Source organism: Puma concolor, chromosome C1 (genome assembly GCF_028749965.1).
Source record: "Puma concolor isolate L17-30 chromosome C1, mPumCon1.1.hap2, whole genome shotgun sequence".
Classification (NCBI taxonomy): domain Eukaryota; kingdom Metazoa; phylum Chordata; class Mammalia; order Carnivora; family Felidae; genus Puma; species Puma concolor.
The window spans coordinates 100,640,791-100,668,714 of NC_141674.1; the positions used below are offsets into that span (position 1 = coordinate 100,640,791).

General features: G+C 43.3%; 1 protein-coding gene and 1 non-coding gene across 6 annotated transcripts in view; both read left to right on the plus strand.

Annotated features, from left to right (window-relative positions):
* Positions 1-6,067: 6,067 nt before the first annotated feature.
* On the plus strand, positions 6,068-6,170 carry LOC112849092 (U6 spliceosomal RNA). Its single transcript, XR_003222534.1, has one exon. It is a non-coding gene; the product is annotated as a U6 spliceosomal RNA (small nuclear RNA).
* Positions 6,171-13,492: 7,322 nt separating this feature from the next.
* TTF2 (transcription termination factor 2) overlaps positions 13,493-27,924 on the plus strand; it is a 41,829-nt gene continuing 27,397 nt past the window's right edge. For 4 of the 5 annotated variants that reach the window (XR_015255033.1, XM_086717930.1, XM_086717931.1 and 1 more), the window contains exons 1-4: positions 13,493-13,596; positions 13,681-13,783; positions 16,359-16,445; positions 27,664-27,730. Coding sequence is in view for 3 of the 5 variants with exons in the window: in XM_086717930.1 (XP_086574056.1) it covers positions 13,569-13,596; positions 13,681-13,783; positions 16,359-16,445; positions 27,664-27,730 (285 nt within the window). In the remaining 2 variants the exon portion in view is untranslated. Of the gene's footprint in view, positions 13,597-13,680; positions 13,784-16,358; positions 16,446-27,663; positions 27,731-27,924 lie in introns of those variants that run through there. The other variant, XM_086717933.1, reaches the window with a different exon arrangement.

Consider the following 27,924-nt stretch of genomic DNA (forward strand, 5'->3'; position numbering starts at 1 on the left):
GTAAGAATTTAAAGTTACCAGAACTTAATACGGTGCTGGTGGCAGTGTAAGTGTGTTCAACTATTTTGTAAAATAGTTTGGTAGTTTTTGATAAGCAACTCCACTCCTTGCGTTTACCCGAGAGAAAGGAATAGCTCTATCCACCAAAAGACATAAACGAAAATACAGCTTTATCCATCATTGCTAAAAACTAGGAACAACCCCACTGTCCATCAGTAGGTGAACGGACGCATAGTTTATATATATTGTGGAATACTACACATAATAAAAATGAACAAACTGCTGCATACGTGACGGCATGGATGAATATCACAGCATTTTTTGAGTGAAATAAGCCAGGCACAAAAGGGTATGCACTATAAGATCCATTTATTTGAAATCCAAGAACCGGCAAAACAAATCTATGAGGACAGAAGTCACCATAATCATTTCCTCTGGTAGGGGGAGTATTGACTGGGAAGTAGCAGGAAGAACCTTCTGGGGCAACTGAAATGTTTTTTATCTTTATCTAGGTGATGGTTTCATGGGTGTATGTATACCTACGTAAAAATGTACTAAGCTTTCTTAAGATCTAGCAATTTATGTAAATAATCTAATATATAACTTAATAAATATATATAGTAGTATATAACCGAAATAACTGTATGTAAATAACTTACACCAAAGTTAAATTTTTTTTTAACCTTTATTCATTTTTGAGAGACAGAGAGAGACAGCACAAGTTGGCTGGGGGGGTGGGGCAGGGAGGGCAGAGAGAGAATGAGACATAGAATCTGAAGCAGGCTCCAGGCTCCGAGCTGTCAGCACAGAGCCCAACACAGGGCTCGAACTCATGAACCGCGAGATCATGACCTGGGCCAGAGTCAGAAGCTTAACTGACTGAGCCACCCAGGCACCCCACAGAAAAAAATTTTTAAGTGTTTGAGAACCAACTAGATGACCAACACAGAGGGAGGGATTTTAATACACTGGGAAATAAGATTTTATTTGTTCCACAAACATTTCCAGATATTCCGTGTGTGCCAAGACATATGCTGGGAGTTAGGAATGCAGAAATAAGTGATATCATCCATTCCCTCTAGGAGGAAAGGAGAAGGGAGCTGATGTTCACTATGTTGAGCCGCCATCATGGGTCAGGAGCACCAGAGCTTTACAACAAACCTGTGAAGCTGAGATCTAACCATAAACCAGGAGAAAGCAGTTAAGTATCATGCTTTAAGTATCAAAAAGAGCTGGCCCTTGAGCCCAGATGCATGAACTCCAAAAGCAACACCCTTTCTATCACACTGTGCTTCCTCTACTTATAAAGATGCCACCATCTCATTCTGAGCAAAGAGCTGCACACACAAGGTAGAACAGGAGCACCATTGGGACAGAAAAACTAATGCCAGATGTTTGCTTTGTCACATGTTAGGATCCGGTTTGCTCTAAAAAGGGGAGACTAAATCTAGACAGGGGACAGGGGACCCCTTGGCACTCTTTGCCCTGGTTCCCACAGATGTCCATTTAATCCCATGCGTGTTGATTGCATGGCTACTCTGTGCTACCACAGGATGCTGCCCAAATAAACACATGAGAGCGTGTTTTTGTTATGGTCTCCCACGACTGAAGGCAAATGCTACCAGTTCTTGAGTCTGTCTGTAGGGAATCTTCATACTGTTTAATAATCTCACGGCAGCTATTGGTACCACCCCGCTGGCGGCTAAGAATTGTCTGAGGATCTTCTCAATACCCAAGATATGACACTCCCCCGCCCCCAATAAAATGGTGCTGATGTCAGGATGGCCTTTACTCCTACACGTGGGCCAAATACCTCCAGTCCTAGAGCTGACAAATCGGGATGCTGTGCGAAAAAACCCGATCAGTATTAGGACCTAACGTCAGGTCCGAACACACACGTACTAAATTCTAAAGTCTAAGTTTCCAGTCCAAGTTCCTTGCTCAAAACTTTTCTTCATCGAGGGAAGGTATCCAGGGTAGTATTCAGTTTGGGTCGCTCAGAAGCAGTAAACCAGGAGCCGTCCCAACCTGGCAACAGAAAGCTAAATGGCAACTATGATATTTAGTAATCCTTTCACACAAAAGAAAGAGCCAACACGTGAGCCCCCGTGAGAAGAAAGCCGCAGCAAGATAAAATTGAGGCTGCCAAATACTCCCTCTTAGGGCTCTCCACTTTGACCTCTTGCTCCTTTTTGGTGGGACGCCCAACGAATACATCTGGTTTCTTAGTAGTCAGGAAGGTAACCTCTGGATTCAGACTGCCTGCGGGGAAACCCTGACATCCTTCGCTGGCTGTCATCTTTGCCAGTTAATCTTTCTTTGTCTCACTGCCCTCGTCCCTCCAGGGAGGGGATCCTCACTACTCCACAGAGTCTGTTGTGACGGTTAAATGAGATAGGCGCGTAAAGGAGACAGAACTCTTAAGTGTTGGGCATCATCGACAGGCTGGACATTTTAATCGTCTCTGCTCCGGAAAAGGAAACCGGATACCTGCATTTCGCCTTCTAAATTCTTAACATGATCGTGGAAAGAACAGGGTATAGACATAAGGTCCAAGCATGGGCTTTGCTACAAAATGGGATCATTGTTTGGGTCCACCGCCCATGAACCTAATTTTGGGAAGGATAAGTATGATATTTCAGGAAAGAGGATATCAAGGCAAATGTGGACAGAGGAACATTCGGACAAAATTGTCTGAGTGCTTTACAGTTAAATGAAGAGACAAGGGAGTTTAATCCAGGAGTTCCAAGTGAAGATATATAAATATATGGGAATTAATGGGGAAGGGAGTCACTAGAGACTCCTATCCTGAGGTAGTATATACCTATATTAATTAGCTAATTCAATTTGCATGCAGATTTGAGTGCAAATGGCACATCTGGAAAACAAATGTTATGGTAGATAGCAAATACTTAGCTTGGGAATTTGTTTTAGTCAGCTCGAGCTGCCGTAACAAAATGCCATAGACTGGGTGGCTTACACAACAGAACTTTAGTTTCTCACGGTCCTGGAGACGAAAAGTCCCAGATCAAGATGCCAGCCCACTGGCAAGCACCCTCTTCCCAGCTTGTAGACTGCCAACTTCTCTCTATGTCCTCATGTGACAGAGAGAGAGAAAGAGAGAGAGAGAAACACACACACACAGAAGAAGAGTCTCTCTGGTATCTCTAATAAGGGCACTAATCCCTTCATGAGGGCCTCAGCCTCAAGACCTTACCTAAACCTAATTATCTCCCAGTGGCCCCACCCCCACATACCATCACACTGGGAAACTGAGTTTCGTCATATGAATTCGGGGAGACACAGTTCAGTCCATAGAAGAAATTGACAGTGTAATTAATGCAGTGGACGGTGCTTTGCTCCATACCTGTGTTCTTCATGCCTGTTAACAAGCTTCAGATGCGGTAAGTTATCTGGTATGTTTTATTGTACATGCACACTCTTGGGTAGGGTGTACGGCTTAAAAACAAAATCACTCATGCGAACAGAATGTCCCCACCTACCACTGAGCCCTGCTCCAGCTGTTCTGTCAGATGTAGGCAATGGCGAAAGTGGCGGGAATTATGTCACCTCGAGAAAAGTGTGAGGATGGAGAGGGACGACTTCAACGTGCACGCAGAGCTCCGGGCAGGCAGGCGAAGAACCTGGGTGAGTCCTCCTGCACAGCCAGTCCTTAATGCTGTCTCCCAGTTCGGGGACTGAAGACGAAGACCCTGAGGGTTGGCAGGAGGGGTAGCAGGAGCAGGAAGAGAGAAAGAGGAAGGGGAGAGAAGAATGAGGCAATTAGCATAAAAGTGAGAAAGCAGAAATAAAAGCCAAGGTCCCACAGAAAGAAGAACCTAGAAGCCCCTGCCCCACCCAAGCTCTTTTCTGGGACTTAGGTGGGTCGGTCCCATCCGAAGCACCAGGCACCAGTAGGTTCTGAAGGAACCCACGGACTGGGAGACAGAAGGAGGCTGCCTGCTTCCCGGAAGAAACTTCCGGATGGCAGGAGGGGCGCTAAGCTCTGCGGTACTGGGGCCAGGCCTCACTGGGCCCCCCGGGCTACTGCAGAGGGGAGGCTGTGTCTGCTCTATGGAAGACTTCTGCTTGGAGTGAAGGTGGAAGTCGTCCAGGAAAGGGAGGAAGCTCTAAAGGGAAATGAAGAGCTCAAAAGAGCTCCATCTTTTGAAGGGGATGCTTTGGGCTACCCAGGAAGGCCGCCTCGGCTCTCCCTCAAAAGAGTTATGAACTCTCCTTCTTCTCATTGTCTGGCTGGAGCAAATCCCTCAACTCGCACCGGCCCGCCTTCATCCCGATGCAGGTGAAGCCAGAGAGAGGACCCGGAGGGAGGTGGAGGATTAGATAAGAAGTGAGAAGTGACAGACGGGTGTCAGGCAAAGACAGGGGACTGTGTGACTGTCACTGAGTGAATCATTAGTCTGGTGTGAGACAGGGGCCTCTTGTCCCGAGGAACCACATCCCCCTGCAGCTTCTGGGCCGCTTCCTGTGCTGCTCAGCAAGAAAAAAAAATCACCCAGATTAACCTCACTTTCTCGTCAGCTCTGCTGTGTGGACTGGTAAATCAGGACAGGGACAGAGTATGCACGAGCTGCAGGGAGGCATCGAGGCAAGAAAGAGCAACGTTTCATTTCAGGGACTCTGTGCCTGACCGAATAACCATACCCAAATCATGATCCCGCGGCCGGCCCATGTGCCTTGGGCACATGATACCCAAGTGTTCTGCCCGGTTTAGCATTTCTCGTGGCAACTGAGATGGAATCCAGGGGAGCGGGCTTGTCAAGTGGTCGGCTGACACACAGTCAGGAGGTAGCACTAATAGGTCAGCTGACAGGAACAAGATTCAAAGAGATCTAGACAGGTGAGAAAGATGGATCCAAACTAGCAGGATGAAAGCTGGAATCCAGAGTTTAAATTCAAGCAATTAGGTGCACCAGGTAGGGGAGACGTGAGTTCATGCGCAAAAAACGAAAGCAGTGGTTCTGGTTGATTGCACACTTGATGTGAATAACTAGCGTGACATACTTGTTAGAAAGCAGAGAGAAATTTTGTGTTGCCTTATATTGCATGTATATATGGTCGTATCCCAAATAAAGGAGATAATTATCCCACAGGATTCTTCATGCCGGATTCTGTTTGAGAGGCCTCAGATTAAGCAAACGTTCATGGAAAAGTGCTGGTGAGGGGTTCCGGAGGGGAGGGAAATGATCACAGCCAGTGGAGCAGGCTCTCTGAGGATGTGGGGAGGATGAGACAGCCATATTCAAATATTTGAAAGTGACACTGAAAAGAATTAAGTGTATTATGTGTCACTCCAGATTATAAATAAGTGGAAGTTTCAGACAGAAAGACCTATTTCTCCTCAACAGACATTAGAATTAACTGGCAATTTGAGATACCCTAACAGAGAATTTGCTGTGACTTGAAGTCCTCATGCTGAATCCATTAGGGATGAAGTGGAGGGGATTGGGCGGGCACACTTGGTGACTTTAGTTCCTTCCGCTCTATGGTTTAGTTCATTTCACTTACTAGATATTTACTGAGTATCTACGCAGCCTGGTGAGCAAAGCAGAAGTGGTCTCTCTTGGCACCTACATATATAATATATGCGGAGGACACAATCAACAAATAAACAGACCATGCAAACTAAACGTTATGCAGAAAGCAAACAGGGAGCGGAGGCAGGGAGTAGCAAGGAAGGACCTCTTTAGATTAAGTAGTCACGGAAAGTCTCACTGAGGTGATACTTCAGATGAGACCTGAAGACCTAGGGGATAGGCTTTTAAAGAACTAGGGAAAGGGCGCCTGGGTGACTCAGTCGGTTAAGCGTCCGACTTCGGCTCAGGTCATGATCTCACGGTTCATGAGTTCGAGCCCCACATCGGGCTCTATTCTGACAGCTCAGAGCCTGGAGCCTGCTTCGGATTCTGTGTCTCCCTCTCTCTCTGCCCCTCCCCGACTCGTGCGCGCGTGTTCTCGCTTTCTCTTTCAAAAATGAATAAACATTAAAAAAAAAGTTAAAAAAAAGAAGATCTAAAGAAACGTGTCAGGCCGAAAGTACAACATAGTGCTTGCTTCAGCAGCACGTATACTAAAATTGCAACGATACGCACAGGATTAGCACAGCGCCTGTGCAAGGATGACAAATTCTCAAGGTGTTCCACATTTTTGGTTCCACTCAGAACCAGCCACATGGGAGCACGGGCAGAGGGTTATCAAACCCTTTCCCCTTCAGCATGGGCTATGGCCACTGGTTAACTGTCTAGCTCTGTCCAAATATGGAATATAAGGCCAGGCAATCTTGCTCATGGAAAAATTATCCCTGATTGGCATAGTAACATTAATCTTCTTTGAGTGTGGGAAAAGAAAGGAAAGGAAAGGAAAGGAAAGGGGAAAAAAGAAAAGAAAAGAAAAGAGAAAAGAACAACCGAACAATGGCCTTAAGGTAAGACAAAGCCAGGCACGGGAGGCAAGGAGCGCAGGTCAGGACAGCTGGAAGGCAGAAGGCGAGAGAGAGAAGTGGATAGGGCCAAAGTCACATGGGGCCCCCATGAGCCAGGATGACGGTTTCAGCTTTTTTCTAAATTCGATGGAAAGCCACAGAAGCATTTTTAAGCAAAGAACAACAGAATCCAATTCATGTTTTTAAAAGGTGGATGAGGGGTGCCTGGGTGGCGCAGTCGGTTAAGCGTCCGACTTCAGCCAGGTCACGATCTCGCGGTCCGTGAGTTCGAGCCCCGCGTCAGGCTCTGGGCTGATGGCTCAGACCTGGAGCCTGTTTCCGATTCTGTGTCTCCCTCTCTCTCTGCCCCTCCCCCGTTCATGCTCTGTCTCTCTCTGTCCCAAAAATAAATAAACGTTGAAAAAAAAAATTAAAAAAAATAAATAAAATAAAAAAAAAAAGGTGGATGAGTTCTTTTTTTTTTTCCTTTAACGTTTATTGATTCTTGAGAGAGAGAGAGAGAGAGAGAGAGAGAGAAAGAGAGAGAGAGGAAGCAGTAGAGAGAGAGAGAGGGAGACAGAATGAAGCCGGTTCCAGGCTCCAAGCTGTCAGCACAGAGCCTGATATGGGGCTCCAACTCGAACTGTGAGATCATGACCTGAGCCGAAGTTGGACGCTCAACCAACCCACTGACCCACCCAGGGATTTTTTTTTCAAATAATAAGAGTAACACATGAGAGTTGTAGAAAATAAAAATAAAAATCTGACCCATCTCCCAACCCAGACTCTCAGAGCCATAGGAATGGAACCACACGATATGTACTCTTAAAAGTTAACAGTCTGTTGTAGTTAAAAAGTATTTTTCACATGACCATGATCATAGTGTATATACAATTGTGCTGGGGCGCCTGGGTGGCTCAGTCGGTTGGGCGACCGACTTTGGCTCAGGTCGTCATCTCATAGTTTGTGGGTTCAAGCCCCGTGTTGGGCTCTGTGCTGACAGCTCGGAGCCTGGAGCCTGCTTGGGATTCTGTGTCTCCCTCTTTCTCTGCCCCTTCCTGCTTGTGTTCTGTCTCTCTCAAAAATAAATAAACATTAAAAAACAGTATATACAATTGTGTTACTTACCCTGATCACAAACCAGAACTATTTCTTTGATGTCCTTAGATTTATAACAATTGATGTCATTTTTACTTAGGTTTTAGTTTAAGTTCCATACAGATCTTTAAAAGAAAAAGCCTTGCAAAACCATTGAAAAAGCGGAAGATGATGGTTAGCAACCACATGCAAAGGAACTCAACTGTTGAGTCATCAGGAAATGCAAATTAAAACACAGAGGAGACACCACTTCACCACAACGAGAACCAATATCATAAAAAAGGCAGACAGTAACAAGTGTTGGTGAGGATGTGCAGAAGTTGGGCCCTTTATACACTGCCCATAAGAAAATAAGATGGCATAGCCACTTTGGGAAACAGTTGGGCCATTTCTTAAAGACTTAAACATAAACTTAATACACAACCAGAAATTCCACTCACAGGTATGTACCTGAGAGGAATGAAAACTTTGTGCACACAGAGGCTTGTTAGTGTTCATGACAACACTGTTCTTAGTAACCCCAAAGGGAAAACGACCCAAATGTTTATCAACAGATGAATGAATACAATAGGATACTCTTTGGCAATAAAAAGAATGAAATATGGATACATGCTACAACATGGAGGAAACTCAAAAGCATTACAATACGGAACAGAAGACAGGCAATTTGTTACATGTTGCATATTCCATTTACATGAAATGTCCAGAAAGATGAAATTTATGGACAGAAAGCACATCGGTTGTTGCTTGAGGCTGGGGGTGTAAGTGAGGATTGCTATACACAGGTTCAAGGGAAATTTGGGGGGGGTGGTGGTAACAGAAATGTTCTAAAACTGGATTGTGGTCATGGCTGCACAACTTTATAGGTTTACTAAAAAAGTACTGAATTGTACATTTACCAAAAAACCACAACAAGGAAGTAGATGAAGGAGGGCACGCTTTGAACCAGTTTGGGGACAATATTTTAAGAGCAGTGAAATTTGGACCCTAATAAAGAATATGGGTGCAACAAAAGAATTTCTAAGGTCTTTTGGCTTTTCTAAAAAAATTTTTTTTAATGTTTTATTTATTTCTGAGAGACAGAGAGAGAGAGAGAGAGAGAGGGAGAGAGAACAAGCAGGGGAGGGGCAGAGAGGGAGACACAGAATCTGAAGCAGGCTCCAGGCTCTGAGCTGTCAGCACAGAGCCTGACATGGGCCTCAAACTCATGAACTGTGAGATCATGACCTGAGCCAAAGTCGGATGCTTAACCAACTGAGCCACCCAGGTACCCCAGGTCTCTTGGCTTTTTTTTTTTTTTTTCAACGTTTATTTATTTTTGGGACAGAGAGAGACAGAGCACGAACGGGGGAGGGGCAGAGAGAGAGGGAGACACAGAATCGGAAACAGGCTCCAGGCTCTGAGCCATCAGCCCAGAGCCCGACGCGGGGCTCGAACTCACGGACCGCGAGATCGTGACCTGGCTGAAGTCGGACGCTTAACCGATTGCGCCACCCAGGTGCCCCACTTGGCTTTTTAAATGATAAACCATATTTATCTTTAGCACAGTATCATTCTGACTGTGCTTATCTCAAAGGATAAGGTTAAAATGGTCATATATTTGAAAGGCACAAAATGAGAGGAAATTGAATTACCATTACATATCCTTAAACAAACAAAAAAATGAAACAGCAGGAGGGACTTGTGTTTGGTTTTTATGTTCGTGGGCTGCCACCTCGTGGTCATTTATAAGATGGCACAACTTGCTTTGCTTTTTTAATCTTGAATTTGTCAAGCCCTGTCGGCATATCACAAATATCTGAACGCTTGGCTATGCGTAGGTTAAATCCCTGAATGAATCACTGAATAATCTATACCTCATAAAAATACGGTAGTGGCAAGAACTGGACTGGGAATCTCAAAAAATCGCTTCCAGCCCCTGATCTGCCTGGTGTCAGCTTTGTGACTTTGAGCCAGAACAAGAGTAATCTACTGGCCCTATCTGGTCCCAAAGTTCAAGCACAGGCTCTGTAAGACAGTGGTTAGGAGCATGACCTTGGGGTAAGTTCCTAAGTACCCTGAACGTTGGTGTCCTACTCTTTAAAATGGGGATAAAAGAACACCCACTGCCAAGGTAGGTGTGAGAACCAAGTGTGAAAATGCATGTAAAATCACTGATCTCCGAACACCCTTCTGCAGTGACAGTGAGGGTTTCCTCCCGTGACCATGTGCTTCACGGGCACAAATCCTTTATCTGACGTTTTAAAGTAGTTACCTCTCCCCACCCCACCCCAAAGAAATAAGCAAAAATCCAGAAAGATACAAGTTCAGATAACAAACTACGTTTCTTAGAATTATCAGCCGACTCGAAAAACACATTTGAACAATTTAATTATTAAGATGAGTGAAGCCAAAGTCTGCACAGAAGCTGGAATTTTACAAATAACTTAGAATCACCGATTATTTTTTTAAAAAAAATACAGACAGTGGCAAGGATGTCAAGAGGTGACTGGTCTAGCTGATCCTCTCTCTGCCAGTATCTTACAGGTGACTGACAGGTTTAACACATGCCAGCTGGCACAATGGTGACCAGAGAAAAGAGAATTCTTTCATTTTCCCAAGAATTCAAATAAGTGTTTGCATCAAAGGGATGTTATGGCATAGGCCAGCGAACCAGTCTGCCTAAGGATCCACACCATCCGAAACTTAAGAGTTTCTACTATTTAACTCCATCACCCATTATATTTCCCTAGGATGTCAAAATGTCGAGATGATCCTAGCTTTTATTTGCCAGGCGGATGTTTTGGCATCGCTTAGAAATTAAGTTTTTTGTTTGCTTTTAAACAGCTTTATTGAGGGATAACTTAGATACTGTAGAATTCCCTAATACATAGTTGTCCGAACCTTGGTAAACATATACAGTTACGCAGTCATTACCACAATTTGATTTTAGAACAATTCCATCATGCATTTTGCATCTGACCAGCCCTATAGGGAAAGAATTTACTGGATCATTAACGTATGAGTTTAAATCATCTAGCCCTACAGAAGACGTGAATAGACATTTTTCCAAAGAAAACATCCATGTGGCCAACAGACACGTGAAAAGATGCTCAATGTCACTCATCATCAGGGAAATACAAATCAAAGCCACACTGAGATACCACCTCACACAGGTCAGAGTGGCTAAAATTAACAAAAGATGCTGGTGAGGATGTGGAGAAACGGGAACCCTCTTGCACTGCTGGTGGGAATGCAAACTGGTGCTGCCACTCCTAAAAAGTGTGGAGGTTCCTCAAAAAATTAAAAATAGAACTACCTTACGACCCAGCGATAGCACTACTAAGAATTTATCTAAAGGATACAGGAGTGCTGATTCATAGGGGCAAGTGTACCCCATTGTTTATAGCAGCACTTTCAACAATAGCCAAATTATGGAAAGAGCCTAAATGCCCATCAACTGGCAAATGGATAAAGATGTGGTTTATATATACAATGGAATACTACTTGGCAATGAGAAAGAATGAAATTCTGCCATTTGCAGCAACGTGGATGGAACTGGAGAGTATTATGCTAAGTGAAATAAGTCACTCAGAGAAAGACAGATATTATATATTTTCACTCATATGTGGATCTTGAGAAACTTAACAGAAGACCAGGGAGGAAGGAAAGGGGGAAAAATAGTTACAGAGAGGGAAGGAAGCAAACCACAAGAAACTCTTAAATACAGAGAACTGAGGGTGGGTGGGGTGGGGGAGAGGGAAACGGGTGATGGGCATTGAGAAGGGCACTTGTTGGGATGAGCACTGGGTGTTGTATGTAAGCCAATTTGACAATAAATTATATTCATAAAAATTAAAATAAAATAAAATAAAATAAAATAAAATAAAATAAAATAAAATAAAATAAAAAATAAACCACCTAGCCCTAGAACTTAGCTTAGGCATTCCTTTTGAATAAATTAGCTTTAGAGGAAAACAAACTAAAACTCTCAACTTTACTCAAAATAGAGGTTGATGAAGCACATTCTCTCCAGGGTCTGCAGGCTAATTAGAATATAAAGTAAATGTATAAATTAAGAATAAAAGTTAATACACATGCACTAATGTATGTATATATTTTGAAAAGTATATATTGTAGAATTCATTACAGTTTATGCCAGTATTATGGCCACCTCTCACCCAAGGACAAACTTATCTGTTTTCTCACTCTTATAAATATGGTTATCAACTGTCTGGAGCTTAAACATTTTGATCTGGCATATTCCAACTTTATGGCAGAAATATTCTCCTTTTCTTTAATTTGGCTGTGATTAAATTAATCGCAGTTTATTGACTCCACTCATCTTGACACTGAATATCATTTTACTTGATTATTTAAGTGTTCATTCAATATGTGCTAATGCAGTCTCCTTCATATACTAAGCTCCTTGTGGTTAGAAAAATTGTTTCAAACTTTGCGTGAAAATGAGTTTTATTTTTCTCAAGCACCTAGTTCACACTGGGCACACAAAAAGCTATTTAATAAGTACTTGTTTCATTAATAAATGATACCTCAGGTCCGTCTCCCTTCCTGTGAAGCTTCTGCCCTCCCCCCCCCCACATTTACATTTATCATATACCCTAGATTTCCTAGACATTACAGAGTTTCTGTTCAACTGTCCCATAAGAACAGTTGCATGTGCCACACCATATGTCTGGGCATATGGTCCTCAATAGCTGTAATATGAATTCATCTCTACTGCAATACATCTCTTGATTTCTATTCCTCCCTTTCTGCTCACTAATAGTTCTGATTACCATTTCAAATACAGTTCCCTTTCTTTTACTTAACTTCATTCTCGATTTTTTAAAAGTTTCTTATGAGACAGAGAGAGAGAGAGAGAGAGAGAGAGAGAGCGCGCACGCGCGTGCGCAAGTAGGGGAGGGGCAGCGGGAGAGGGGAAAGATTCCAAGTAGGTTCTGCGCCAATGAAGGGTGGGGGGTAGGGACCGCAGGAGGAGCTCCATCTCACCAACCATGAGCCAGCTCCATCTCACCAACCATGAGATAGTGATCTGAGCCAAAATCAAGAGTCAGGAGGCTTACCAACTGAACCACCCAGGCACCTCTCAGTATTTTTTTAACATTGCAAAAGCATACTAATAGAAAAAGTCTGACGATACAATATACACAGAGTACACCAAAGGTAATCTATTTCTCTCCTGTTGTTTCCACTTGGACTCTTACAACTCAGGGCTCCTGCACCAAGAGGCCCTAGAGAACATTCAGTACACAACAGGATGCAGCTGGGCAGCCCCCTGGGCACCTGTCGGTGGATCACCCACTCACTAATTCTGTGACCTTGGGTGAGTCAAACTTCTGGGAACCTCGGGACCTTCCGTATAATGCCCGTCTCACCAGGCCGTCGAGTCAAGAGACACGTGTGAGCACCCTGCGAAGTCTAAAGTTCCACGCACACTTAAAGGATCACTGGGGGGTGTTGCAGAAGTCTTCGCGCCTGCGTCCCCCACGACGCGCCCAGTAGTAGCCCGCACCCCACTTCGCCCAAGCTCTGGAGGGGTTCACAGCTCCTCCCGCGGTGGCAGCTTCTCCGGGCCTACCCTCCCCAGGGACCGAGCGCCAGGCCCCGGCTCGGAGACGACCGCCAAGCTCCAGGCGCCGTCGGCCTCCGGGAGAAGGGAGCCTTCCTTGCAGAGCTCCCCTCTGCAACTGCAACACACGCTCCCTCTAGGACCGCCTCTAGGTCTCACCTATAAACTGGAGTCGCCCCGGGCCTCAGCCTTGCCCTTGCCCCTCCCGGCAACAGCCAATCGAAGCTTCCTAACGCGGAAAGCCCCACCTGGCAGAGCCGCGCCAGCTGCAGCCACGCCCCACCGTTCAAACGCCGAGTTCCCGCGAAGGCGGCGGGTGACGGCCACGCGCGGTGAATTATGGGGGTTGAGGCTGCAGAAGCGGGGTGCTGATTGGCTCCTGAGAGAGGAGGGCGGAGTAAAAGGCGGAAGCAGGCGTTGGGGCACGGCTCTCTGGAATTGGACACTGGGGCGGTCATGGAAGCGCTTAGGTGCTCGGAGCACGGTAAGGGGCCCGGATCTTTTAGGGGCTCCTCCGGCAGTCTGTCAGTCTAGTGTGGCATAATCGTTATCAACCTTCTCTCCTCAGGAACCGTCTGCTTTCTCAAGACTGGCGTCCGCGATGGTCCCAACAAAGGAAAGAGCTTCTACGTGTGCCCGGCGAACTCTTGCAGCTTAGTGCTGGCAGCCGAGTAAGTCTCGAGCTGGGCACGACTGCCTGTCACCGCCAGCTCCCCTCTGCCCGGCGCCACAGGCACTAGGAGAGGGTGGGGACCCTGGTGTGTGCAGCCAGGGCCCTTTAAGTGGTTGATAATCCCCGGGCAGCGTGGCGTGTTGGGGAGACGCTCTCTACCTGCTTGCTGTTGAGACCTAGGCAGCTTACTCACCCTCTGGGCCTCTGTTTCCCCCTCCTGTAAGATGGAGGGTCAGCTATACCTGGAACCTTCTGGTCCTTTCCAGCTCTGGGTTTCTGTGCGCTTGTCAGGCCTTCTGCTCGGACATTGCTTCTCCCTGCTAAGTGAGGACATGCAGACATAGTAGAAAATAATTGGTCCCTGTTTCGCGCTACTTTTAGGCCGAACTTGTTTTTAAATGTTTGAGGTTAAAACACTCTGGTGGTCAGATTATCGGCTCCCTTTTAAAATAGGATTCTGTGCGTTTAAGGGGGTGAGATTGTCAATCCAAAGAAACAGGTTACTTTAGGGATTGACGCTGGAAAAAAAAATCAAGTATCTAATTCAGCACTCTGGTAGTGATTTTTTAAATATAATTTATTGTCACACTGGCTAACATACAGCGTGTAAAGTGTGCTCTTAGTTTTTGGGGTGGATTCCCATGGTTCATCGCATACATACTACCAGCACTCTGGTAGAAGCAAAAAGTTAATACTGTTCTCATAAAGTGTTAATGTTTTGACACAGTACCAAGTGTCCACAGCCTATGTGAATTTTTAAACTATTACATTAAACGTTTTTCCTGATGTCTACGGAACTTGGTAGAGAAAAATAAATTTTCTCCTTCTGAAATAAGACACAAAGTGGGTATCCATACTAGAAAATGAGGTATTTTTCAATGTGTGTATTAACCTGTGTTTCCCTTACATGATTTAGACGATTTATGTCTTTGTTGGGCTTTGAAACTAAATGAAGGAATTGGTATACTTTTTCAGATTTGACAAATACACTTTTAGACAAAATAGTTTCTTGGCTCCCTAATAAGTTGTCTTTTTATTTGAAAGAAATTACTGGGATCCAGTTTGGTTACATACGAAATGATTCTGAGAAAAAGTGTTAAATTTTAAGATAGAAGGGACAGGCCAGGGGCGCCTGTGTGGCTTAATAGGTTGAGTGTCCAACTCTTGATTTCCACTCAGGTCATGATCTCACGGTTCGTGGGATGGAGTCCCTCGTTGGGCTCAGTGCTGACATTGCGGGGTTCTCTCTTTCCCTCTCCGCCTCTGCCTGGCTTGCGCACTCTCAAGTAAACATTTAAAAAAAAAAAAGAAAAGGTGGGGGCGGACAAGCCACGTATACTATCAACAACATATCATTGTGATTTACTATTTATTTCTAATTTCTTTACTGAGTTTCTTAGGTTCTAGATCTAGCTCAAGTTGCATGCAACATGGAAGCACTTTCAGATTTGTAGGAAGTAAGCATTAATGGTAGCGTAAGATTCAGTTTTATGTTAAAAGAAATATACTCTTGGGGCACCTGGCTGGCTGAGTTGGTGGAGCGTGAGAATCTTTGTTTCCGGATTTGAGTTCAAGCCTCATGCTGGGTGTAGAGATTACTTAGAAATAATGTCTTAAAAAAAAAAAAAAAAAAAAAAAGAAGCCCTTCTGTAGAGTGCCATTTATACAGATGCACTGCTATCAAAGCAGTACAATGTAATGACAGTTATTTGATAAACTTGATCTCTTTGGAATATGTCTGGTGAACTAGAATATAAGCAAAACAAAGGAAGAAACAAGTGCCACAGGCCCTATGAGAGTATATTTTAGGTCTGCACTCAAAATTGTTTATCCTCAAATGTTATATATACATTGTCTCATAAGAAGTTCAAGAGAAGAGTTAAAAACTTATGCCAGGCTAAGTGGAAGCAGGTTAGTGGAGCATGTTTCTACAGCAGGCATGTGAACAACACTGAGGGACAGCAAAGAGGTTGTGACAAAGGGATGGTGGAAGAAGTTCACAGCTAGTCTTTGATATTCACTCGTTTCTTGGGCGGGGTTGGGGGGGTGGCTCTCACAATGTAGAGGTCGCACAACAGTATAGTTTTAAGCTTTTGAGTCATCAGGAAACAGATGTATTTGTTGTTGTCCTTTCTTTGGGGAAGTGGGGAAAGAAATGAAAGCTGCTGAGTGAGCCTTTCCCCAGAGGATGGCACATAGATGTAAAAATGTATGGCATCTATAAACCCTGTGGAGGTCATAGGTGCATTCCTACATTTAAAACCTGTAGTTAGGGGGCGCCTGGGTGGCTCAATCAGTTAAGCGTCTGACTGTGGCTCAGGTCATGATCTTGCAGTTTGTGAGTTCAAGCCCCATGTCAGGCTCTGTGCTGACAGCTCGGAGCCTGGAGCCTGCTTCAGATTCTGTGTCTCCCTCTCTCTCTGCCCCTTCTCCACTCACATGCTCTCTCTCTCTCAAAAATAAATAAACATTTAAAAAAAAGTAATAATGAAACCCATAGTTAGGACGTAATTTTAGAATGTTAATTTCTGATGTCCCCTAAAACAAAATTTCCTTTTTTCATCCCCCTCTAGCATTCCTGTTTCTCATTGTTTATTGCATGAGGACTGTGTGGTAGCACTTCAGGGTTTGCTGCTACCGCCGGGCAAGGAAGAATACAGGTAAGTGTCCAAAATGAACATCTAAGTTTTTGTTTCTTTGCCAGATTTACAGCCAGGTGTGTTTTCCTAGGATGGACTATTCTTTAGAAATCATTTTTAACAAACAGAATTTCTCTATGTATTGAATGCCTTCTGAGCTGTCACTGTCACTGCTGAGCACCTGGTCAGTCTGAGAATCTGGTTAGTTTCAGAATCAACTGCTCTGCCTTCCTCCCTTTCTAGCTGTTAAGTAGGGTAACATCAACCTGCCAACAGTCACTAACTTGCAGTAACTTATCAACTTTTGTGTCCTAGTAATAGAATGAAAGTAATGTTGCAAAATGTGTCAAGTATGTTAAGCACTCAATAAATGTTAGTTTCCCTTCTTTTTTTTTTTTTTTTTTTTTTTTTTTTACGAAAACTCAGATGTAGAGCAGGGAAGTCTATATAGGTGGCAGGTGATATTGGTCATGAGTATTGAAAAAAAAGTAGAAATTCACTAGAGGCAGGAAAGGTCATATTTAACAGATCGATAACCCTGCATTAGCATACAGAGTTAGGAAGTAATCAGGAATTGCAAGCATTTGGTTTGGTAATAGTTTAGCATGTGTTCGAGTAGAGATTTCAGAAGGTGAGGCTGGCCAGGAAGGCAGGGGCCAGCTGTGATGGTCTTTATATGATATTCTGTGCAGTTCAGAATTTATGTATTCTAGATCGATCTCCGCCCCCCCCCCCCCCCGCCACACCCAACATTGGCATTTAAGTTCCATCTTCACAATTTTTACATATCTGAATATTGCCTGTACTGCTGTTTTTCTTTTCTTTTTTTTTAATGTTTATTTTTTTATTTTTTTATTTATTTATTTTTGAGACAGAGAGAGACAGAGCATGAACAGGGGAGGGTCAGAGAGAGAGGGAGACACAGAATCTGAAACAGGCTCCAGGCTCCGAGCTGTCAGCAGAGAGCCTGATGCGGGGCTCGAACCCACGGACCGCAAGATCATGACCTGAGCTGAAGTCGGCCGCTTAACCAACTGAGCCACCCAGGCGCCCCTTTATTTTTTATTTTATTTTTTTTTTTTTTAACGTTTATTTATTTTTGAGACAGAGAGAGACAGAGCATGAATGGGGGAGGGTCAGAGAGAGGGAGACACAGAATCGGAAACAGGCTCCAGGCTCTGAGCTGTCAGCATAGAGCCCGACGCGGGGCTCGAACTCACGGAGTGTGAGATCGTGACCTGAGCCGAAGTCGGCCGCTTAACCGACTGAGCCACCCAGGCGCCCCGCAGGCGCCCCTTTAATGTTTATTTTTGAGAGAGAGACCGTGTGAGGGCAGGGGAGGGGTAGGGGGAGGGGCAGAGAGAGGGACAGAGAGGATTAGAAGCAGGCTCTCTGCTGTCTGCAGAGCCCGTTGTGGGGCTCGAATTCACGAGCCGCGAGACCATGACCTGAGCCACCCAGGCGCCTCTGTTTTTTCTTAATTGTTATGGATACAGTATACAGTAGTCTGCATAGATTTTAAGTGTTCAGCAGTTCAGCTTGAGAGATTTATATAACCATCCTTATAACCAAGCCTCAGTCAAAATACAGAGTATTTCTGTCACCCCATTAAGTGCCACCACTGGTTTGGTTCATTCTGCAACGTCTGGCTTCTTTTATGTAACAGTATCTGAAACGGGGTCTGTACATCATTGCTGAGTTGAATTCCATTTTGTGAATGTCACAGTTTCTTGGGTTTGTTTCTTATCCCTATATTTTTCTTTGGTGACGTGTCTGTTTAAATCTTTTGCTCACTTTTTTAATTGAAAATTTTATTGAGGTGGTTGTAGATTCTCATGCGCTTATAACAAATAGAACCTAAGGGATCTCTGTAGACTTTACCTAACGGCAACATTTTGCACAATGTATATAAACAGTATGTAATGTGACAACTAGGATATTGACTCAGTCCACTGTTCTTATTTGGGAAGATAGTTTCCCTTGTACTGACGTGTGTGTGTGTGTGTTTAGATTTCATTCTATATAGTTTAGCACGAGTGGTTATGAGTATGCACTACCACAGCCAGGATATGGAACAGCTCTATCACCACTCCATTCCTCCCACTGCCCCTTTATACCTCCGCCCTGCTTCCCACTCCCTCTGCCTCACCTCTGGCAACCAGGAATCTGATCTCCATTTCTAAAATTTGTCATTTCAGGAACGTTAACAGAAATGAAACAGTGAAGTGTAACTGTGGGGGATTTTTGCCTATTTTAAAAACTGTGCCCTTTGTCTTTTTATCACTGAATTGGAAGAGGTCTTTGTATATTCCCTATATAAGTTCTATGGTAAATATATATATAATGAGTATTTTCTCTGAGTCTCTGGTTTTCATTTTTCTAACTCTCTGGAAAAGCAGAAGTTTTAAATTTTTATAAAGTCTGGTATTTATGTATGTATGTATTTATTTATTTATTTTTAATGTTTATGTTTGAGAGAGAAAAAGAAAGAAACCAAGCATGAACGGGGGAGTAGCAGAGAGAGAGGGAGACACAGAATCCAAAGCAGGCTCCGGGCTCTGATCTGTCAGCAGAGAACCCGATGCAGGGCTCGAACTCATAAACCTTGGGATCATGACCTGAGCTGAAGTCGGATGCTCAACCGACTGAGCCACCCAGGCGCCCCATAAAAGGTCCAGTTTATTATATTTTTATCCTTTGTGCTTTTTGTTTCTCTCTTAGAAATCCTTGCACAAATTTCTCCAGTGGTTTCTTCTAGAGGTTTTATAGTTTTTGTTTTTGTTTTCATTTTTTTTTTTTTCTTAATGGCTTTTCTGTTTAGTCTGTGATCTACTTCAAATTAATTTTGGGTATCTTATGAGATAAGAGTATTTCATTTACTTTTCCTTATATTACTGAATGAGTATTATTTGGTTGGTTCAGCAACATTTGGAAGACTTTGTCTCCCCTGTGGAAATGCTTGGCACTTGTAAAAAAAAAAAAAAAAATCAGTGACTACCATGTTCTGAGTCTATTTTTGAACTTGCCCGTCTGTTGGCCCTTTTCCCCACCCCCACACATTCAGATGAGATCATGTCTGTGTTCTAGCATTCATCTTTTTCAAGATTGGCAATTCTAGGTCCTTTGCATATAAAAAGTTGTATCAACTTCTAAATTTCCTTAGAAAACTTTGTTGGTATTACACTGAATCTGTATAGATCATTCTGGAGAGAACTGCATTAATATTGATTTTCTGATTTATGAGCATGGTGTATTTATGCTTTAAAATTTTTTTTTCAGCGTTGTTGAATAGTTTTTATTACAGAGTACTATACCCTTTTTGTTAAATTTAGTCCTCAGAGAGTGTTATGTTTTTGATGCTATTATAAATGGAATTTAAAATTTTTTCACTTTTGGACTGTTTTTTTGGTAGTACAGTGGGGCTGGTAAGCTTCTAGGTGTGAAGTCAGGATGTCCTGACATCTAAAACCATTTACATACTGCTGAGGGCCCCCTACCTTATGGGAATACTGTTTAGGTTGTAGGAAGCCACTGAAGAATTTTGGGTCCAATTTGCATTAATTAAGGAGGAACTCCAAAGAGGGTTGGTTAAAAAGGAAAGTGGTGGAGGCAAGGGGACTGCTGAAATAGAACTGCTATTGAATGTCTACTAAATGGCATAGTCTTTATCTCTTCCTACCATAGAATCTTCTGTGGTAGGTGGATGAGGCCGCCAACATTTAGGGAGGTTAGAAAAGGAATCTGATGTCCCATGGTTGTGAAGTGGCATTGCTGGGATTCAGACCTAGGTCTGGCTGATTTCTAGCTGCATCGACTTTAGTCTCTAAGTGAAAGGTGTGCTTGGATTGAGGCATTGGCGGTGGAGTTAGGTGCGCCCAGATTGCAGAAAACTTGCCGAAAGGAAATCAGTAAGACAGTGTTTTGGTAGGCATTTAAGCATGTGCTTTTCTTCCCCATTTCCTCATCAGGAACAGTGATCATGGCAGTCCCGACTCCCCTGGCTTGTGAGGATTCAGTGAGGTCCTATGTGTGATGTACATAGTCTGGTGTTTGGCTCACTGTCAGTGCTCAGTAAATGGTTGTTAGGTTGGGATGTGTGGCTAACCCAGACAGCTTTGGACTAATTGTGTCTTACGTATATGTGAGACCAGCTAGCTGCAAAGAAAGGCCTAGACCAAAGATGGAGTTTTGAGAGCTTACCATTCACATTCTTCATACTAGGTGGATGAGGCCGAGAGTTGATCATTACTTTAAAATAGAAAAGTAAGGTATGCTAATGTTTTTCTTTTAGGCCAAGTCTAGAACACTATTACTGAGTTACTCACTGGAGGTTTTATAAGATTGTTTTAGGACAATAAAATACAGTTATACAGCACACAGTAAATTGAAAAACAAAAAACAAACAGGGGCTCCTGGTTGTCTCAGTCAGCTGAGCATCCGACTCTTGTTTTTGCTCAGGTCATGGTCTTGCAGTTTGTGGGTTCGAGCCCTGTGTTGGGCTCCATGCTGATGGTGTGGGACTTGCTTGGGATTCTCTCTCTGTCTCTCTCTCTCTCTCTCTGCCCCTCCCACACATTCTCTCTCAAAATAAATAAATAGACTTAAAAAAAAAAAAAAAACCAAGCACCCCTGTAGGTAGTACAGGCTGGAAATTTTAAAAGAAGTACGTAAGCCAATGGCTGATGACTTCCTTAGCAGACAGGGCATTTAGTCAGAACTCCTGTACTCTGGAAAATGACCTCAGGGAATGTAACCTTTTCTTCTCACCCAGTTTTCAGAAGAAAAGTTTCTTTTCCAGAACTTAAAGTACTTTACATTTTGACTTAATGGCGGTATGTTTAAAGCTTAACCCAGCTAGGAGACAGGAGCAGCAGAGTAATGGCGGGGGGGGGGGGGGGGGTGTAAGCCCAGGTGAGGGTAAGATCTTAGCCCATTTTTGATACCTTGGCTGGTAGGTGCATTTATGTGCAGTTCTCCTACTTACACACCAGATGGTGCCACTCAACCGGCATTTGACTGGCCCTTCAGCCCTGGCCCTGTTTATGGGCAATAAAGAAACAGTCACTCAGTAGAACCTGAAGGAAGAACTCTTGCCTTGCCTTGAATGACATGGCATACCTTGATTTACAAACGTTGGACAACATCATTGAGCTTCCTGAGTTCTTATTTCCTCCCCTCCTTCCTCTGCCGCCCACCCCCACCCACCTCTCTTCTAGCTTCTCAAGGATATAGGATCAAAATAGCTAGAAGTATTCTTTTATCTCCATCTAGGTAAAACAAATTTTAGTTCTTTAAATAACTAGTTGTTGCGGGATGTTCAGAAAATTTTATTTTTTAATAACAATTGAATCTTTGCGTGTCTAGGAAATTCTTTGTGTAGGGGCGCCTGGGTGGCTCTGACAGTTGAACGTCCGACCCCGCCTCGGGTTGTGATCTCACGGTTTGTGAGTTCGAGCCCCGCGTCGGGCTCTGTGCTGACAGCTTGGGGCCTGGAGCCTGCTTCCGATCCTGTGTCTCCCTCTCTCTCCGCTCCTCCCCCGCTCATGCTCTGTCTGTCTGTCTGTCTCTCTCAAAAATAAATAAAGATTAAAAATAAATTTTTTTTTACTTAAAAAAAAAAATTCTTTGTGTCGCCGGTTATTGGGTAAAATGGGCAAACAGCTGGTATAGCCCAGTGATGATTATCTGGGTGGGTGATAGGGAGGAATTTGAATGGGAGCCGGGCCTGTGAAGAAGGACCTCTGGTCCCACCACCCCGTGAGCAGTCCCACTCAGTGAAGCTAGTACGGCTTGTGCGTTGCATCCATTGTACAGCGTCAGGCCCTGTGCTGTGCACTTGAAGGAACCCTCGCGTGTGAAGAATATTAGTCTTTGTGATATGTGTCACAATCACTTTTTTTCCATTTTGCCTTTGTCTTATAATTTCGCTAATGGTATTTTTACCATATGGAAGTTTAAAATTCACCCCCCCCCCCCCGGCCCTGCCCCAAAAGGCCTTATTACATACACAGGGGAGAGGTTCACTCCTTCTTGGCTGCCGCTTTCCTCCTGGCTGCCAGGATGTTGCTCAGCTCCTCTCTCTTCCTCTTGGCATGGATGTGTGTCTCCACTGTTTTCTGGAAGAACTTGAGGGCACTCTTGTCCTTGGGAGACCTTGAGTGGCTCTGTGACGTGCCCTTGTGTGGGGTGAAGCCCACACCTCTCAGATCATGTCCCATAGGGACATGTGCTCTCAGGGAGGCACCCTCACGTTCCATATGAGCATGTGCTCGGGGAGGCGCCCGCGGCGGTGGCTGTGCCTCAGCTTGCTTAGTTCTCAGTCAAGTCGCCTTGTGGCCCTTGTCAAGGCCCATGGCCATAGGGCGGCACAGAGCCCTGCTGCTGCTCCTCACTGGCTCCCGCAGCCGGAGGTTTAAAACTTTCTTCTGGCCAGGTCTGTGGATGGGACACCTAGCTGGCTCAGTAGGTAGAGTGTGCGACTCTTAGTTTCAGGGTGGTGAGTTCAAGCCCCACGTTGGGTGTAGAGATTACTTAAAAAACTAAAATCTTAAAAAAACAAAGCAAAAACCTTTTATGGGGTCAGAATTACCAAATCCAGGATTTTAGGTCACACTGAGAAAAGCCTTCTTCGCTTGAGGATTAAAAAAAAAAAAAATTCCTCTCTCTTTTTTCCCCCAGAACCTTTCCAGTTTCATTTTTTTACACTTATGTTTTTGTTCCGTCTTGAATTTTCGTGTAAAGGAATGAGGTAGAAATCCTGCTTCGTGTTTTTCCAGTGCTGGAGCATACAAAAAAGTGAACCTGTCTTCCTAACGGCCTCTGACACCATTGGGGTAAGAGTCAGACACACGAAGGTTGGCACCCAGCACGATCTGTGTGTGTTAGCACGAAATTGGATGTGTTCAGGTGCAGGTGCTTCTGTGACAGTAAGATCTACAGCAGGGGCTCAAGGCTGGTGCAAGTTACTGAGGAAGTGTGGGAACTGAGACATGAGCTTGGCCTTGAATGACCTTTAAAATTTGGATAGAGCAAAGGACAGTGTTTGGGGCTAGAAACAGAAGTGTGGCTACAGCAAGATGGTCAGCGAGAGTGAACTAATGACTACTACTGCTTAACAAGTCCTTGATACGGGTTAGACTTTGATCTGAACCTTATCTTTACGTGCATTAATGTGCGTGGTTTTCACAGTGATCATATGAGGTAGGTACTGTTTTGGTTTTGGCCATTTTACAGAAAAGGAAACTGGCAGAGCAGCCAGTCAAATGAAGTATCTGAGGTTTCAGGTTAATTATGTAGTAGGACTGGGATTTGAACCAAGGGAGGATGACTCTGGAGATTTGAGAGAATCCCAGCCTAGCTGAAGTGAACATTCCTGACAGTGCAAGCCAGGGTTGGACGATCAACCAGGGGGATTTGCTTTCTGGTGAAGAAGACAGCATTGAAGAGGTCTGGCCTCCTCTGGCTGTGTTCATCAGTATCACTTATTACTTATATCTCGTAAAATGACATACTGCAGAAATTACACTCTTCATAGTGGAGTCGATATTTGCTTTCTCGGGGAACCTGGGTGGCCCGGTCGGTTGAGCATCCGACTTTGGCTCGGGTCATGATCTCCGGGTTTGTGGGTTCAAGCCCCACATCAGGCTCTCTGCTGTCAGTACAGAGCCCGCTTCGGATCCTCTGTCCTCCTCTCTCTTCTGCCCCTCCCCTGCTTACGCTCATGAGCACTCTCTCGCACGCTCTCTCTCTCTCTCTCAAAAATAAATAAACGTTTATAAAAAAAATTTTGCTTTCTCTGTGAGAATGTATTTCCATTGCTTTCCTTGTTGATTTGCAATTTAATAAACATAACAAAATTTTTATCCTAAAAACAGAGAAACCCATTCAGATAGGTTTTAATAAAAATGCAAGTAAAAACATTTTTTTTAGCACCATGCCTAGAACTAAGTAAATGCTTAGTAGATGCATAGTAAGTGTGTTGTTTTTTTTCCCCTTTTTGGACTCCCAAGTCCTACCCTTCTGAAAGTCTGCAGTGGCTTGGGCTTTAAAATAGATATGATTTATGAAATGTTCTTGTCAGTAAAGATTTCAAGTACTTGATGCACTTGAAACCACAGCAGCAATTTATTCTTGATTCACGTTGATAAGTAATGGTCCTGCCTAATAGTAGCCAACACTTTGAATTTTTGTGCATTCAGAACATTTCATAAATTTTATTACATAGTTCAATTATGTATTTTTACATAGTTGTATTTTACATAGTATTTTACATGTAAAATACATGTATTTTACATAGTTCAATTATGTAATTATCCTGTTTCAGTGAGAAAAACTAAAAAGACCAGTATGGGTTTTTTGTTATTTTTTTTTAATTGTGAGCTTGAATGGGAAAATTGTGAGTTTTTATGGGAGGGGCTGACCTATTTTCTTTAAAAAAATTATTTTTAATGTTTATTTATTTTTGAGAGAGAGAGAGAGCACAAGCCGGGGATGGACAGAGAAAGAGGGAGACACAGAATCCAAAGCAGGCTCCAGGCTCTGAGCTGGCAGCACAAAGCCCAATGCGGGGCTCGAACTCACGAACTACAAGATCTGAGCTGAAGTCAGATGCTTAACCGACTGAGCCACCCAGGCACCTCTGGACCTGTTTTCTTTCTAGCTTGACTTTTATGTAATATCTGTCCATTTGGGGCCTATCTTTGCTTATACGTCCAGGTGAGGTATTGATGTCAGGGGATTGAGACCCGCTCAGGATTCATCTTGAATTAGGACTCAAACTGTCACGATTCCTGTTGTATGTCACAAGACTATTTTAAGAAGTTAGAAGAAGAGCAAGAAATTAGACCGAAAGAAAGGAGAAAAAAAGGGATTAATGTAGGTAAAAATTGTATTTAATGAGTTAGAACACAGCAAAAAGAGCTAATAAATAAAATCTACAAGCCAATTGGTAAAGAAAAACAGAGAAGGTCCTAATACACAATGTGAGAAATAGTTACCCTACAGATACATTAAGACGCATGTGAAATGACACATGTAAAAAGTTATTTGTTGTGATATTGTTTTTAGTAGGAAAGAATTGGAAACAACCAAACTATCAAGAGGGTTCTAGTTAAATGAATAATGGAACTCTAAATTGTGGGAGATTGTGCAGCTGTGTAAAAACTGTGCAGTTGTAAAAAAGAAAAATTACGTATAAAAATTGTATATTGCTTACATATATTATATAATATATATTATACATGTATTACATAATAGGAGCACCTTATGTATATATTCTGGAGAATCTTGACGATATTGTTAAAAACAAGGTATTTAGTAGTATGTATACTATGCTATCCATTTGTGTGGAAAAGGAAATTAAGATTTATATATTTATGTTGATCTGAATATACATTTACAAATCTCTGGAGAGGCAAACAGAAAACTAATAGGAACAGATGCTTGGGAGGAACGTGAACTGGGCAGATGGGGTACCATGAGAGGCTCCTTTCCATGGCCATTTTATTGAGTGAGTTTATTACCTAGTTGAACAGTTAGGTAAAATTGTATTTGAAAGAGCTTATTTAACAGATTAAATGTTTTTGAGGAATCATTTTGGGGAAGGAAAAAATGAGTTGGTTCTATTTAATTCAGCAATACTTAACAATTCTGTACAAAAGGCAAGGCATAGTTGGGAATAAAGAGATCATATAGGATTATAGCCTTCCAGTCACTGAAGATACAGTCATGCAGGCAGGCAGACACAAGTGTAATACAACTAAATACAGCAGAAATCCAGAAGCAGCCCAGTGGATGAGCAGGGAAGGGAATGTGGGAAGACCTTGCAAAGGAGGCATGGCTTGAAGCTGACATGGAGGGACATACAGGACTTTGACAGCTGGTGATGGGGGAAGCAGTGGGCAAATAGGGATAAAGAGGACATCTTTTGGATGGAGGGAGATGTGCATGCAAAATCTGGGGGCTGGAGAGCGTATGCGTGGTTTGCTTGCTAACGGAGTAGCGTGGCCATTTCTGTGCAGTGGGTGTGAAGGCTGGGTTTACTTGTACAGGGACGGTCTTGTATTTGGATGTATGTCTGAATATGATCTTTTTTTTTTCATGGGTGATTGCAAACATACACAAAAGTAGGCAAGATAGAATAATGCAGCATGTGGAGCGCCTGGGTGGCACAGTCGGTTGAGCGTCCGACTTCAGCCAGGTCACGATCTCGCGGCCCGGGAGTTCGAGCCCCGCGTCGGGCTCTGGGCTGATGGCTCAGAGCCTGGAGCCTGTTTCCCATTCTGTGTCTCCCTCTCTCTCTGCCCCTCCCCCGTTCATGCTCTGTCTCTCTCTGTCCCGAAAATAAATAAACGTTGAAAAAAAAAAAAAAAAAAAGAATGATGCAGCATGTGAACTTCAGTTACCAACTCTACCCACTCTACCCTCCAGCTCTCGCCATATTTTGGAACAGATCCCAGATAACATTTCTTCTGCAAGTGTTTCAGTATCTAGCTCTAAAAGATAGGGACTTTCTCTCTTTCTTTTTTACCAGTTGGAGTGCAGATTTCCTGTCGCTTCATAGGTGACAAGTAGTTAATTTTAATAGTTTTTGTTTGTTTAAATCAATGAATAAGGTTCACAGGTTGCAATTGATTGATGTGTCTTTTAAGTCTCTTAAGTTTTCTCTCCATTTTGTCCCTCCCTTGTCATTTATTTGTTGAAAGAATACAATTGTTTGTCACAGAGCATTTCCTCCTGTCAAGGTTTTACAGATCACATCCCTGTGGCCTTCATCCGTGCATTCGTCTGTTGTCTGTGTTTCCAGTAAAATGATAATTGAATCTAGGGGCTTGGCCAGATCCAGGGTAGTTCGTGTTTGTTTTGGTTGGCCAGATTTTGTTTTACTTTATAGGCGGTATTATCGTTTCCTGTCAGGGATTTGATTGTCTCTCTTTTTCTGATTTTAACAGCCACCACTGATCATGTTTCCATTTTAGTCATCCTTTACAGAGTAAAAAGAACAAACCAGTACACATCTTGGTTTCCATGACATCTCTAGTCTTTCACTTCGTATCCCTTATGAAGAAAGATCCTGTGCAGTAGAGAATTTTTAAATATAAATATAAGAGTCACTGGTTTCAAGTGACCTTTCAAAACTGGTGTCAAGAAGTTGCAAGATGTTTTCTTGGATGAAAACTAAATGTATCTCTTTTTAATGGATTTTCACAGCCTTGATTATTTGTGTTTTGTACTTCACTAGATTGTTCTTCCAGTGCGTTAGAAGTAAGGCAGCAGGGAAGCAGTGGTGCGGAAGTATCCCATGGCAGGTAGGAATTATTCCTGTCTTCAGACCTGCTTCGTTAAGACTGTTTAATCTGCAGTGTTGCCTGAAAAGACTTTGAAGTCCGGTATAAACTGGTTTGTCTTCATCATACTGTCCCTGAAAGATCTTTTCTTTAAGCAGCGTGGGCCATGTCAGGTCTTTTAATTCAAAGGACTATTTGGTTATAGTGAAGATTTA